Below are 15,047 nucleotides of genomic sequence, written 5' to 3'. Positions count from 1 at the left end.
AGCCCCCGCCGCCTGCACCCCGGGCCCGCAGCTCCCCGGGCCGGCACCGCCGCGCCAGAAACGGCGGGACAGCGCCGGAGCCATCCCGCCGAGGGACGGCGCGGCCTTAACGCGCTTCTTGGGACACAAGGAGCACCCGGCACCTACCGCGGCGAAAGAGTCCGGTGCGCTGTGCCCTGGCACCCGGGGGCCCCAAAACCAGCCTCCGGGGTTTTGGATCCGGGGAAGTGTTCTTAAGTCTGGGGCACTGTATCCTGATTTACGCCGGTTTTTACGTATCGTGCTTTTTATGGTTAATTCAGGAATGAACGAGCATAGGGCATCGTATGGCGCAAGGCAGAGCGATAAGGAGGCAGCATCCCTAGGCAGTTTATTGGGGTCTGATGGCAGGGGCCCTCCAGCATCCCCCCGAATCCCACCAGTAGATCACACATCGCTGCTGCGGCCTGGGAGCCGCCCTGTCACATACACACGGTGACGGGGCAGCAAACGAGATCAATCAAAACAAAGAATTAATGCAGGTACTTGCAGTACACGGGAAAAATCAAATCCTGAGTGCAACTTCGTGCTTTAGCACTGGAAAAATGCAGATTTGGTACCTTGGTTTTAGTCTGTTGAACTGCAATAACATAATTGCTACTCAAAGGAAAACACAGCAGCTGCCAGTACTGTACACTGGCACAGAAGTACCATCATAAAATACATACAGTTCCAGGCCCTGTGAGTTTGGGCCAATCTTTAGTCAAATTGTGCCAGGCGAGCAGAGAGATTTACTGTCATATTCTGTGAGAAAGCTGCTATTTCTAACTCACAACAGAAATCCTGATTCCAGTGTATCCCCAAGATTTGTTTCCACCATCAGGGTTATGCCCATCTCTGCCTCTTTTGGCCCTGTATCAGACTGGATGAAACCAGTAGCTACATTCTCCTGACCAGAAAAATAGAAATCTGAAGATACGTTTAGTGCCTGGATTTTTTGATGGAGTAGCCGTGACTACATTTCTCTGCTACTACTTTTGTGGAGGAGTTTAAGATTGAGGTGTCAAAACCGGAGAAGACAGCAAGGTCTCTGTGCTGGTTCCACCATTTCACAACATGAGAAGGTACTGTGAATCCAAATGTTTTGGTGCAAAGAGGCTGCTTCCCTTCACGCTTTGCAGTGTTGTAACTTAGTAGAGCTAAACTGAATCAGTTTGAAGGTTCAATGCTTTCTAGAAAAGGTCAGATTTGTCATACACTAAATAATCAACTCATTTTTAACTGAGGTTTTTAAAAAAATCCTTCTCTTTAACTATCCTTCCCTACTGAGCTGCCTTTAATTACCTTCCACTTCTCTGACTATACACTTGCTTTTAATATGCAAACAACACTATAGCGTCTGCTCATAAGGCAGCAAGCCATGTTGCTTTTTTTTTTTGTCATTAAGTAGGTACATTGAAACACAAGACTTTCAACTTCCTTTGACTTTTATCTTTTTTTTTTTTTTGTCTTGTGCAAGAGACTTCAGAATAAATTTTGAATTAGGCTGATGTTTACTACTTAATTCATGGTAGCAGAACCAAAATGCCATCCATCTTGCAGCTCTATTCTGGTTGCTTACAGAAAGGATAACTGAAAAGCAATTAGATTAGGGATCAAACAGAATCACCCCTGAGGAATTAGGAAATCTTCAGTCTTGTAAAACAGGGACAATTTCTTGAAATAGAAGTCTTGGCTTTACTCCATGTATGCAAAGAATTTCAGATTCACATTTCTGCAATGCTGCCTGCAGATGGCTTATGATACGCAAATACTGTTCAGGTATAAGTGCTGATAATGCAGCAGCAGATGTAAAATCCACTATTTCCATCTAGTGGTGAGACAGTATTCCAACTGGAAGTAAATGGACATCCAGCTACCTACCTGTGCAGAACATTGCCTTCTTTGAATCCTCCCACAAGTCATTTGGTTTGGTTTATTCTCCTTACAAATTCTTCCAGTCTAGGCATGTAAATTCATTAAGACGTAAGAAGAAAAGAGAATCTTATCTCTCTTTTCTGAAATGCAGACTGTTAGCATACAGTGAAAAATCTCTCAATTTCTACAAAAATCTAATGTTTTGCAAATTAATCTGGTGATATTGATTACTGGCTGTGATACAGTAAGTGCCGCATCTCAAAAACTCTTTGAAACAGGATAGGGCTGAAATTTGTGACATCTCACATAGCAAAATGAAGTAACTAGAAGGACCAGAGGTGTATCCTTCTGGGTAAGGTACAAGTGGACTGGGCTACAAAACGTGGTATTTTTTACTCTGACTGTACATTATATATATTGGTCAAATACGGTTCCGACTTTGACAGCCAAAATGAAATGGTCAGCTGTTTGGAGATGCTTGGGCCACAGTGATCCGTCTCTGTAAATCCCAATTCCTGCCTGGTTTGAGGGTACCATCATGGTCAGTTTTGTTTGGTGTGCGTAGGTTCCTTTTCTCTCTAGATATACCCAAAGAGAAGCAGCGAATACACATATTCATATGGAAAGCATTGAATTCCTATGCCACGTATTGCTGTTTCAGCACAGACATGTGAAGTTCGCTGAAGTTTTGCTCATTTCCACATTAGACTATACATTGTCCAAGAGAAGAAGAATCAAATTTACAATGAGAAGTGTAAGTTTTTCCGTGGAAATTAGCTGCACGGAAAGCACGTAGCCATGGTTGGGAGCAACCACCACCTTGGCAGCTTGGGCCTGCCAGAGTGAATGTTTTCCTGAGGTAGTCAAGCCCTTGTGCCTTGTAGGAGGGGAGGCTATTACAGTCCTTCATTACCAAGTGCAAAGAAATAGACCAAGGCAAAAGAGTGCTTGGAGACCTTCATTCTACTCCTTTGGGCAAGCGTGCATCGTGCAGTGATGCTTCATCTGATGTTGAGAGTTGGGAAGCTGTGGCCAGAAGTGTTTGAGGTTTCTCTTCACGTAGCCATAGCATCACCCATTGCATGCAAGGTAAGCCATATTTTGTCTTTTGGAGTCATAATACCTGCTGCTTGGGCAGGGCAGAGCACCACCTCCTCATCTGCAACATATCGCTGATCAGGTTGCATAGGAGGTGTAACTTTTTCCCTAGACCTTTACTCATTAAACTGCCCATATGTTTAACTTGGAAGAAACCCAATCTGATGGTGCTATACTTTGCTTTACTGTGTAAGAGGGAGGATCTCGCTTTCCTTCTAGGATACAGACATACTGTGTATATATATAGAACCTTCTCTAAGTGGTAGGCTTCTTCTAGTCAAGATTACCTCTTAAGAAAGCCTTTAAAAATTGCCAAGAAAATTGGACACCACAGACCAAATTTTACTCTTCAGCCTATCCCTAGCTGTGAAAAGAATTAAAGCAGTCCATGAATAATAGTTACTCAGCCCCAGGGCATGGATGAGAGAAATTGCATAGGTAGCACAGCTTTGTTTCTGTTTCCTTGTTGTACAAGTGTGGTTTTCCCTTCCCAGCCATGTCATCATTGGGCAGACATGATGAAACACGTGCTATGGTTGCATAGCTGGCCTAGGTAAGCTTTACTCCAGCACAGGAGCTACTTGCTTGGGCAATACTAGACCAGGGATTATGAAACAACACATGAACCTGCAAGTTTTCATTTGTATGTCAATATGCACAAGATCTTCTAGTGTATCGGCATTTCATTACCTCTGAGCTAAAAGAGCTGGGCATAGCCTGTGTTTTATCAGTGAGCTTTGTGCAATACTTCTCAGTTTTCAAGTCAAAACAAAGCCATCTTACTCTCCATAATGGCTTTTAGCCTAAACAGCGTGGGTCCAAGGCGTCCTTGCTGTGGTTCCGACCACTGCTGCATCTGCTCTGGGTGGCTGGCTGCTGGGGACAGGCAGGCTCACGCATGCCCACGTGCAGTGTCGAGCCAACTGGAGCCCCCATCCTTGCTGATGCCACAGAGCACTACTATAATGCAATTAACACACCGGCAACCTCAGCGTATGTCCTGCACACTGTCAGCAACGCGTTCAAAGCAAGTTTAAAGGGAAATGCTTACATCGAGGGCAAAGTTTACTGTGGCAATGGTGTGACAGCCACCAGTTGTATCCTGCCTCAATGACAGGAGAGAAAGCTCCAGAGCCTGCAGTGACCAGAAAGAGCACTCCAGGCTTCATTTTCCTCATTTCAGACAAAAATGACCTGATGTCCATTCCAGCCCAGCTCACAGCAACTGCAGATATACAAGCTTGTGTCTAACTTTGGAACCTTTGAGAAATCCTCTTTATTTAGCAGCAGTATGTACCCTGAATAGCAAACACCCACATATTAGGATAAAAGTATTTCTATTTATCTTCAGAATTTGATAATCCGCATGGTCATTACAATGTTAAAAAAGAGATCAGGATGACTACAAAAGCATATTAGCAGGGGATACCTGCTCAAAGAGGGGACTTTCAGACTGGTAATACTCTGGCATGGCTGTTTAGAAACCTCAGATGTACAAAAAAATTATCCCAAATAAATCTATGAATAAAGCCAAATAAAAACCTCAACTTCGGCCTTTCTGTGTGGTTTGGAACAATAAGGACATAAGGGCAAGGACAAGGAATGGCAAAATGATTTGGAGTAAATTAGGAAGAAATTTTTCACTGTGAGGGTGGTAAGACACTGGCACAGGTTGCCCAGAAAAGCTGTGGCTGCCCCCTCCCTGGCAGTGTTCCAGGCCAGGTTGGACGGGGCTTTGAGCAACCTGGGCGAGTGGAAGGTGTCCCTGACCATGGCAGGGAGGTTGGAACTAGATGATCTTTAAGGTCCCTTCCAATCCGAACCACTCTATGATTATATGAAATAATGATAAAATAAATACTTCTACCAGTGATGAGTAATTAGCCTATGAAATTTAGAATCATACATTACAGATGTGCCCATATCCACTGGATTTTGAAAGGTGATTATAAAGTTTTAGCATTGCTTTTTTGATTGTATATTATGAGTTTCATTACTAAGGATATTAATCTACCACTATGAAGGTAACCTCAGGAAAAAAAGTTTGATTTATAGTTATAATGATTTCACTACTTTTCATTCTCAGGATGACACCAAAGAAAGCATTAGAGCTCTAGAAATCTGGAGGGCAGAGCCTGACCCATCAAGGGAAGGGTCTTCTCAGTGTGATGTGGATACCCCAGCATCATGGAGTGAGAGGGACTTAACTGTTGTTCTTCCTGTAGAGCAAAATCCTGTCATAAGGTGTTAGGAATAAGTGTAGCCTGTCCACCAGATCAGGGCTCCCAAAGAATTTCATCCTGGGACAACAAGGGCTTCGGTGTGAAATAGATCCTCAAGCCACTGTTGATGAAGGATAGCTTTTGCCAAAAAGCAGAGTCTCCTCACACCTACATGCAGTGGGAAGAGACAGGCTCTCCCCGTGTTGTGTCGCTCAAGCATTAGCTTCCAGTTCTGACTTGCCTTTCAGAAAAGGCCTCCTCTTTCATGGACTATAGAATCTAGGGAAAAACATTTGGAAGCTAAAGTTAACTTTTACTATTATCCCATTCCCCTGGCCAACACACTAAGTTTGCCAAATGTGTTGACTACATGATTCGTGTTCAAAAGATCTTCTAAGAAAATTCTTGCCTCTGGCATCTCAGGCAACCATGCAGGACTGGCAGGTCTTCTCCAGTTTGTTGTTCTAGACTTGAAAAGCCACATGGTATTTGGGTTTACATAGAATCATAGAATCATCCTTGATTCCCTCTCAAGATACGATCTTACATATCTAATATCTAGGCCAGAGAAAAATCTATAAGGAGGTAAGAAATTACATTACAGTTTCCTGATTTTTTCCTATGCTTCTGACACAAGGTAACTTCTAGTACTGATTCTGGCTCTTTTTCTTTTATGTGCAGCTTAACCTGATACTGATCTACTTATGTGAAGGAAAGCAAGAATTAATCATCCGATTCTTAAATTTGCCATTTCCAGTAAATACTTTGGAATTCATTTGAGAAGTGGATTTCAAAGACAAGTTCTATAAAGCCCCACCTAGAAAAAAAGATACTTTAAAAACTCCATAAAAATCATTATCATTTATTTGTGCAACTGATTTGAACCATTCACTCACCAGCAATGAAAAGACAAATCAGTCAATCTGTACAAGAACTGTGTTTGAGATTACAAATTTGCTGGCTTTGTGTGCTGACCATGCTATTTTTACAGTAAGGCTGGTCTTTGACTCCTTGCTGAAAAAGGGTGGAGGGGTCAAAAGAAACAGAGTAGTGCCTGAGTAAGGAAGGAACCTGCTGCGCTGCCTCCTGCCTGTCCTCTGAGTTTCCTGCAGGGATTGCCAGTCTGAGTTGTGAAACCTGTCCATAAAGGACTCCTCTTTCCCAGACTTTGCTCAAACTGACAGAGCATTTTCTTCGCAAATAGGTCTGCTGGTTCACTTTTCCTGCTATTCTGTCTTAAATGTTCTTTTCATATGTAAGCAAGTCAAACTGCCTCATCCAGTGAAGCACAATGCAGAGATCTCCTTTGATACACTAGTAACCTCTGCTGGCAAAGCTGCCAGCTCGTAGGAGACTGCTTTAAAACAGAGAAGCAGTCTCTACACTCACCTTAAACTCTGTTTTCAAGCACCACTTTGAAACTTAATAAGACATGATCGAAATCTGCTGGCAACTCCTTTGCCCTCACACCTCTAACATCTACCCCTGGGCACAGCCTTAGTTTTGTAAAATATTGAGAAGGCCAACTCAACGTAAAGACAATTTGCTGTTAAGTTAAAGAGGATCAGAAGCAAAGCAGCACCTCTAACCATTCGTGATGCTCTGTCTCAACGTTTCTCAGCGTACAGAGCGAGGGTGAGCGGCAGGAAAAGAACAAGGAGTTGTCCACCACAAGCAAAGCACATTGGCTACTTGAAGCTACTGCAAGCTCTTGGCAGACAATAAAAGGCTCAGAAGAGTGACTCAGGCCTTCTAGAGAGAAAAGGTGAGACTAGATGAGATCAAATAGTACCAGGAAGGAAAAAGGCTGTTCCGCCAGGAGAAGGGAGGAGGGAAGCGGAGCTGAGAGGCACTACTGAAAGGTGACCTGTCAGTCTGAAGGTGACCCCAAGCCACCTAGTGGAGAAGCAGGGCCCAGCATCTGGGGAAACCGGTTGCACACACAGAGGATGAGGTGGGCAGTAAGCCAGCAACTGTCAAATTGTAATTCTTAAACTGTAAGGGGAGCATACACCTGCCCAGGGAGAGTATGCATGCAGAAGATACATTTGGGAATCAAAGTCTTCAGAACTGTTAAATACAGTTCAAGGATGCTGAAACTGAGGGGAAGTGTGTGGTTCCTTACACCATATAAAAACTCCTTGGTCATTCGAAATTCATATATAGTAGAGGTGAAGAACTAGAAAAAGCCAACCATAACTAGTGCATTCTTCCACATCTAACAGGGCAAATACTTCTGGGCAATTTTCTGAAATTGGTAGATGACACCTTTAGCACGTTCACAAAGAGCAAAAAAGTGTTAGATTGCAACATTTTCAAAATAACTGAGATTTAAAGCATTTTCCACTCCTCAAGGGGGGTTTGCACAGAAATACAGTATTGCACCTATGTTTTTCTACAATATGTCATACAAAATTGCCCAAAGTGAGATTCCCGCAAATAACAAAGAACAGAATTTGCACTGGCATGCATGAACTACCTCTGATAGCATGTTTGCACTTGTTTCTACCTTGTAAGAAAGGCATCAGGACGCTGCAATTCTGTACTTACTTGTGCCTGCTAGTAGTTAAAACTTGCTATGGAAATATTCACTAACAGTGCTGCTCCCAGTGCTGCAAATATTTTAAAAGGGAGCAATACTGCAAAAGGGAGCAATGCTGCAAAAACAATGCTGCAGATATTTAAAAAGGGAGCACCCTGACCAGCTAGTGTTATCTGAACAGCACATACATCCGTTTCAGGACTATTTTCCCTACACAGTGACAAGAACTTACAAATAGGTATTTGTATGATAAACAGGTCTAAAATTATTCTAATAATTGTTTTAAATCTCCAGGCATTAGAGATCTAGGCATTTTAACATCATCACCTGCTATCAAGACACCCTACATGGACATGGTATTTCTATTTAGCTAATCCTAGTGTTTTTAGGGCCTGTTCCAGTTACTTTTGTATTTAGGCAAGCGCTCACATTTTTGGTGGGGTATAGTAATCAAGATTAGTGGGCCAGGGAATAATAACACACAAAATCAATGCTCACCCAGCCCTGCTCTGTTCTGCATGACTGACCTTAATATCCTCTATGTCCACAGCCTTAGACTGTGCATGTCAGGAAGATGTCAGAGCAGCAGGTCGCTCAGCTTTGTTTCAGTCGAACAGCAGCAGAAATTGATACTGCATGAACAGCTTGCAGCAAAGTTATGTAAATGCTTACAGAAGAAATTCATTAAAGATTAACATACTCCAAAAACAAATTCATACCTTTATCTATATGGTACAGGGAGAGCGATTTTCTATGTATTAGCATAATAATCACCAGAGGAGTACCTCCTTGCCCATACTGCTTGTTTATATCACTTCAATATTTTGTATTGAGAATGCACATTTGTAGCTTTATTTTTCTGTCCTGTACGATTTCCTTTTGTATCTTACATATTCAAATCCTAGTCATTACTTCTTTTTCATTCACAAAACATACTGGAGTTTTACCACTGCAAATTGCAACTATTAGCACACACAGCAAAAGCAGCATCAGCTAATGCCTCATCCACTGAATTGTCAGCCACCTCTCAATGGCTACATTACAGGCCTTTGGCCTAACCAGGGCAAAAAAGGTTAGGTATCGCTGCGTGAAAAGGAAAGCACCCAGTAAGAGCTTGTCTTTACAGATGCTTATCCATGCAAGTGAATTAAAAAAAAATCAGCTTTCTTCCACAGTGGAGGGGATTTATTTTGGCTATAAAAAGCCTGAACTAGGATCTTCATTCCCCAGTCTTGGGTCAGTATAAACACTATAGAAACTTATTATTACTTAACCCTTGTTTTACTCATTTCTCATTTAAGTACTTACAGATAGGCTAATTAAGATGGATATAAGTGCTTCACATCTGAACACAAGTTTTACACACTGATGTTGTACAAACTGTCAAAAAAATAAACATTAAAAAAATTCACAAAAATTATTGACATATTAAGAGGGCTTTTGAGCATATGAATAAATGATTAACCAAGGAATGAATAATTCTGCAGTTCTTTCCCCTTGAACAGTTCTCAGCTTCCCTGTAAGGCTTCTTCAGGTAGTCATGCTATACAGTGTTCTTCTAAATTGGGGGAAAAAAAAAAAAAAAAAAAGAAACCAAAAGTGGCCTTTGAACAGCCTTATTTCTATTTGGTCTACTTTCTAGGATACTCTTCTAGATTGACAGGATTTAAAATCCTCACAAACACTTTCAGATGTTCTCGTAACTCCTCCACTAGAAGGGAGCTCAGTAGCAAGTTCAGGAGCTCAGCACTCTGAAACCGCTTGGAAGAGTTGGTGGCCTAATAAAAACCAGGGTAACAGACTGCAGAGAAGGTATCCATCCCAGACTAAGTCACTCACATCTACTGTTCCCACGCCTAAGTTTCACTGACCCATTCTGCCCCTATCATCTTATCTCACTCTATCTGTTGCAAACACATGGAAGAGGCAACCATAAAATATCAAACATCTTTAGCACAGCTCTGCTTCTCCAACATACCACCCTGACTTCAGCAACCTGGTGAAGAAGTTGCAAAGAACCACCTCAACAGTGCTATTGAAAACAATGTTGCTTTCAGAAAGGACAGTGTCCATTTACAAACCACAGCAAAAGTAAGGTAAAACTAGTTTCAGATTTGTGCCCTAAATCTGCTGACAAATTAACTTTGAAAATATATGTATTACAATTTATAGAAGTCAGGCATCTGATTAACAGGCAGAACTAATGCATCTCAATAGTGCTACACCTGCAATTCTCAAAACTGGAACTTTAATCACATTTCCATTGTGAATTGAACTAGAACAAAACTATGGCACTTTGGCCACAACAACCCCCAGCAGCACTACAGGCTTGGGGAGGAGTGGCTGGAGAGCTGCCAGTCAAAGGGACCTAGGGGTGCTGATTGACAGCTGGCTGAACAGGAGCCAGCAGTGTGCTCAGGTGGCCAAGAAGGCCAATGGCATCCTGGCTTGTGTCAGCAATAGCGTGGCCAGCAGGGACAGGGAAGGGATCTTACCCCTGTACTCAGCACTGGTGAGGCCGCACCTCGATTCCTGTGTTCAGTTTTGGGCCCCTCACTACAAAAAGGACATTGAATGACTTGAGCGTGTCCAGAGAAGGACAACGAAGCTAGCGGCTGAGAGAACTGGGGGTGTTTATTCTGGAAAAGAGAAGGCTGAGGGGAGACCTCATCGCCCTCTACAGCTCCCTGAAAGGAGGTTGCAGAGAGCTGGGGATGATTCTCTTTAACCAAGTAGTAAGAGACAGGACAAGAGGGAATGCCCTCAAGTTGCACCTGTGAAGGTTTAGACTGGATATTAGGAAGCATTTCTTTACAGAATAGGTTGTCAGGCATTGGAATGGGCTGCCCAGGGCAGTGGTGGAGTCCCCATCCCTGGAGGTGTTTAAAAGTAGAGTCGACATAGCGCTGTGAGGGATATGGTGTAGTTGGGAACTGTCAGTGTTAGGTGAATGGTTGGACTCGATGATCTTCAAGGTCCTTTCCAACCTAGATGATTCTGTGATTCTGTGAAAACTGATGCACATGAAATGTATGTGCAGTTGACACCTTCACCTGCATAACCTGAAGAGAGATCAATCCTCCCAAATCCACAGAGCTGTGCAATACAGATGAGACACCTAAGCACTTACTTTAATAAATAAAACGGTTGGACATAAGGCTATAAACACTAAATAAAGCTCTCCATTTGATCTTTATAAAATATTTAATGAAATCTTCCAAAATTGAGTGACAAAAATATCACAAAACCGAACTTCAAAGTTAGCCCTATTCTCCAATTATCAAAAAAACCTAACTTACATTTCCCTTTGAGCTAAACTTAGTTACTTTTATGCAGGATGAGTAGCTCCATTGCCTTGTTACTTTAAATTGCTGAGCTAAATTTACGTTTAACAAATTTCACACTTTCTTGAAAAAGCGGAAGAAAATGGCAGGGACTTAGCAAGAGATGTAATAAATATAGTATTACAAAATCTGCTCTGTATTTGCAGCTTGCTGTTCCTCAGCTAAGTAAATGATGAGTACTTTCTAAGTTTTCTTCTAAGTTTTGTATTTACTAATTTTCAAAAATAATAACCATTCTAGTATTTTGCATTCCACTGTACAGGAATTTTGTAGGAAATAATGTCCAAAGAGATGTCTTCAACTGTGATATTAATTTAATGGCTAATGTGCATTACTCACATTTATATGCAAATACATGTGGTATTAGTCCAACATGCAGACAACAGAGGCAGCTGCTTAGACAGATGCATTCATGCATCTTAAGCCACTCTGACCCACTAGTGTTAGAAGGTTTGTTGATCCACTATGCTTTCCTTCAGCTGAAGATGGAGAACATTTAAATGGTTCGTTCTGCTGCAAGTTAAACTGGTCAGTGTTTTGGTCATCTCTCTCTTTCAGATTCTGTTGCACAGGAGAAAAGCCTTCTGTGCAGCCTGCTGTTTTTAACACATGTAAATGCAAACATAATTCTTTTTCTGTTCTTCAGTGACTCTTCTTGCTTTTCTGTTCTTCCTTAATCTCTTTTGCATTACACCTGGACCTCAATGCTGTTAGCATTTCTACTGTCGTCAAGTTGGCTCCCTTCATTATCAATCGCTCTCCATCAGCTGTAATGGGAAAAAATTTTAAGAAGTCACACAGTCTAAGTCACAATTACTTGAGTATGCAGTTCTGCTTTGTATATATAAATCCAAATACCCTGTTCATCTTGTCTGATTAAAAAGTACTCCACTTATCAAGGAACTCAATTATGCACCATCAACAAGCAAATATATTAAACTACACACAATACATATGTAATTTTCATTTCTGTATTGCATTATTGGAAAATTGGAAAAATCTGTCCAGGTAGAACTACAGTAAGAACATATATTTGATGAGAATGGCTCATACTATGCCCTCCAAGTCATCTAACAGAAGGCACAGAAGGCACTGGAAGGCATAATTTCCACACATGGCTCAGCATTTTAGCAGCATGTTGTCTGTGGTCCATTTAACTTACTTCTTTAGCCAAAACAACAAAATGGTTTACACAATTTGGCAATTGTAATATAAAATTTAGAGAGTACTAGGATTTCTAAAATTACAAAATTATTTTAAAACAGGGAGGAGGCAGTAGAAGTTAAGTATTGTACCTAAGTTAATGATTTTTTTTTTCAGAATTTGCCATACTCAAACCCATATAATGCAATAGCATGCATGGCATCCAAGTTCCAGCCCCATGTTTGCCAACTACAAGGGCTGCAAACTCTTCACTTGGAAAATAATCAGCTCTTGGAAAACAAAGAGTTCAGAGTTGTTCAGAGCTGTAGCTCTTGGCATTAGTGAAATAAATTGTTTTGGTTTTATGCTGCGAAAAACATTAAGCTTTACTGCTTAACTCAATACTTCACAGTTAGAGAAAAGGATGGGAAAGACAGAGGCGTGGGGGAGGGAAAAAGAAGGAATGTCAACACTGAAGTAAATAGACTCTCCCAAGCAAAATTAAATACATTACAACACACTCGACATTTCTACTGATTGACTAAATATATGGAAACTTAAAGAAAAAGGTATAGCAAGAAACAATAATAATGAAAACTTTAATGGGCTACATGACATATTGGTCTATTACAGCACAGCAGGAAAGAAGATGCAGCCAGAGAAAAGGACAAAAGCAGATTAGAGCCATCTGTTCACAGCCCAGAATCTGGGCCACTTCCAGAACTGATGAAATTTCCACCATCAATTCTCTGCCTGCTCACTATACCCTCAAAGGAAACCAAGAAATTTGTTGTACATTGGTTGACCTCATTCTGCAAGTCCATCTGCACATGTATGGTCTTACCCATATGAGCAGTTCCTTCAAACAGTATAGTAAGTTACCCAGTTGCACAAGCAACTAAAGGTATTCAACTTTTCTGTTCTCAAGACTGAGATGCCTCCACCACAGATAACATTAAAAATTACAGAAAATGAACAGATTCTTACATCGAAACAGAGCTACACTTACTTCCTTGGAATTGTACATGACTGCAAGGTCACACATGTATGTCATCACAAAAGTAGACTCAACGCTAAAGTTAAGTCAGTTCTTTAATCTAAGACCCATCAGATCTAACTGTAGTACAAAGACACATACACACATTTATCTAGACATCAGGCTGTTAGTGACTCCCACCTCCTCTTTTCCTCCCAGCTGCACATCTAGCTATGGAACTGAACCAAAAAAAAGAAACCACAGGAAAAAAAAAATTACGGAGAAGACAATATCATCATAACAACACAAACCTGGAAGGTCTTTTTTTGGTCAAGATTAAAAATTAGTTCCTTACCAAACACAACATCTACAAGTGGTTCAGACCCATCATGTCTCACATCAGCAGTCACTTCACAGTTTCTATTAGTGGCCTGGATTTTTTTATGGTATATACATCCAAGGAATTGTCTGAAAATATATTTGAAAATATATTAAGTACATTGTAGACATAAATTAGAGTAAGTATATTTCTAAAACTAATTTGACTATCTTGATATTGCTGGGCAACAAAAGTATTAACAAAATAGGATTTGTATTTAATAATTTCAGAGAGGTACTTCTTGAGGTAATCAGTTTTAAAAATCCAGTTAGTTCTTATGTGTAACATGAATAAAGTACACCAAAGAATTTTGCAGAAATTCAGTGTATGCACTCCCTACGTTTCTCTCAGCTGGATTAGTAAAAAAAACAAACCAAACCAACGGTAATTTCCATTTTTCTTTATATTCTGGTTGCTTGCCAATGTTTCATTGTTTGGGTTTAAGGTATTATTTATTTATTTAATAAATCAGTCTCCTGTAAATTTCTGAAAGGCATGACAGCTACTTAAGTTGTGCTACTAAGTTCATTTCAAAAATAGATGTGTCTGTAAAGCTACTGAAAACTGACATTTTACAATTGTTTGGTGCAGAACTTGCATCACTCAAGATTTCTCCAACAGTTAATTATCAAGACTGAGCAGCAGCTGCTGCCCCCTCTCTCCCCCATCACCAGCATTTGGATTAGTGATTACAGATCCGCACCTACAGGCTCTGCAACTGAAAGGGGTACCTCGCTGGGTAGTTTGGTAAAGCACATGGCTATGGGCAAGGGTCTACGCCTGAGATACAGGGATCCTCCAAAAATCAGCACAGAATGAATGCTGTGCGCATCCTGGTAACGCATACATGAACCGAACTCTTATGACAAACACTGTCATCTCACTCCAAAACGTCAAGGTTCTGCCTAGACTAAGCTACAAAGCCCTGATAAATGCAAACCGTCAAAGACCAAGATCATGAAAGTTAAAGTACAGCCGATGCGGAAGTTTGGGAAAAGAAGGTTCTTGTCTAGAGAGGGAACAACAGGTGCTGCCATTTCCCTCGTGATTTGCTCCCAGGACATCTTTTGACTTTTGCTGGCTACAGTGACAGAAAATCACAGGGCGCTGCAGTCACAGCAGTTTTAACGGCTTCGTTCTGCATCTGTCACTGCTGCGACCGGGGCAGCCGCCGGCTGGGAGGGGCCGCTCTCCCTGCTCCTCCGCGGGCAGAGGGGCGCCGGCCTGTGCCTCTCACCATGCCTGGGCTTGCGGCAGGGCCTGGGGCACAGGCCGCACTGCGGACGCGTGTAACCCCAGCCTCTACACTCCTAAATAAATAAAATTAAAGGCAACAAGTCCAGCCCTCACATCTGCCGCGAAACGTACAGAACCCACGCCCCGGGCACAGGAAGGGCGCTGGAGGGGTTACAGCCAGGGGAGCCCGGCCAAGGCCTCCTCGCCGGGC

General features: G+C 41.7%; 2 protein-coding genes across 2 annotated transcripts in view; both read right to left on the bottom strand.

The window, feature by feature from the left end:
- The window catches only part of LOC113476152 (fatty acid-binding protein 5-like), an 8,620-nt gene extending 4,155 nt beyond the window's left edge, over positions 1-4,465 (bottom strand). Inside the window, exon 1 of the mRNA XM_026841483.1 lies at positions 4,424-4,465. Within this exon, the coding sequence (XP_026697284.1) occupies positions 4,424-4,465 (42 nt within the window). The remainder of the gene's footprint in view (positions 1-4,423) is intronic.
- Positions 4,466-11,402: 6,937 nt separating this feature from the next.
- MRPL53 (mitochondrial ribosomal protein L53) lies at positions 11,403-14,445 on the bottom strand. Its single transcript, XM_026841482.1, has 3 exons — positions 14,294-14,445; positions 13,577-13,689; positions 11,403-11,869 (listed from the first exon to the last, which is right to left on the bottom strand). The coding sequence occupies exons 1-3, from the start codon at positions 14,443-14,445 to the stop codon at positions 11,745-11,747; spliced, it is 390 nt and encodes a 129-aa protein (XP_026697283.1). The 3' UTR covers positions 11,403-11,744.
- Between the last annotated feature and the right edge of the window lie 602 nt (positions 14,446-15,047).

Source organism: Athene cunicularia (genome assembly GCF_003259725.1).
Source record: "Athene cunicularia isolate RWA chromosome 2 unlocalized genomic scaffold, athCun1 chr2_part1, whole genome shotgun sequence".
NCBI lineage: Eukaryota > Metazoa > Chordata > Aves > Strigiformes > Strigidae > Athene > Athene cunicularia.
Note: the sequence above shows the minus strand (reverse complement) of the source record. Positions and strands in the feature narration are given on the sequence as shown.

Coding starts and splice junctions, on each gene's coding strand:
- MRPL53 (XM_026841482.1), bottom strand. CDS start 14,445: ATGCGTTACCAGGATGCGCACAGCATTCATTCTGTGCTGATTTTTGGA. Junction 13,690..14,293: donor GAGCCTGTAGGTGCGGATCT/GTAATCACTAAT, acceptor ATATATTTTCAG/ACAATTCCTTGGATGTATAT. Junction 11,870..13,576: donor ACTTGTAGATGTTGTGTTTG/GTAAGGAACTAA, acceptor TTCCCATTACAG/CTGATGGAGAGCGATTGATA.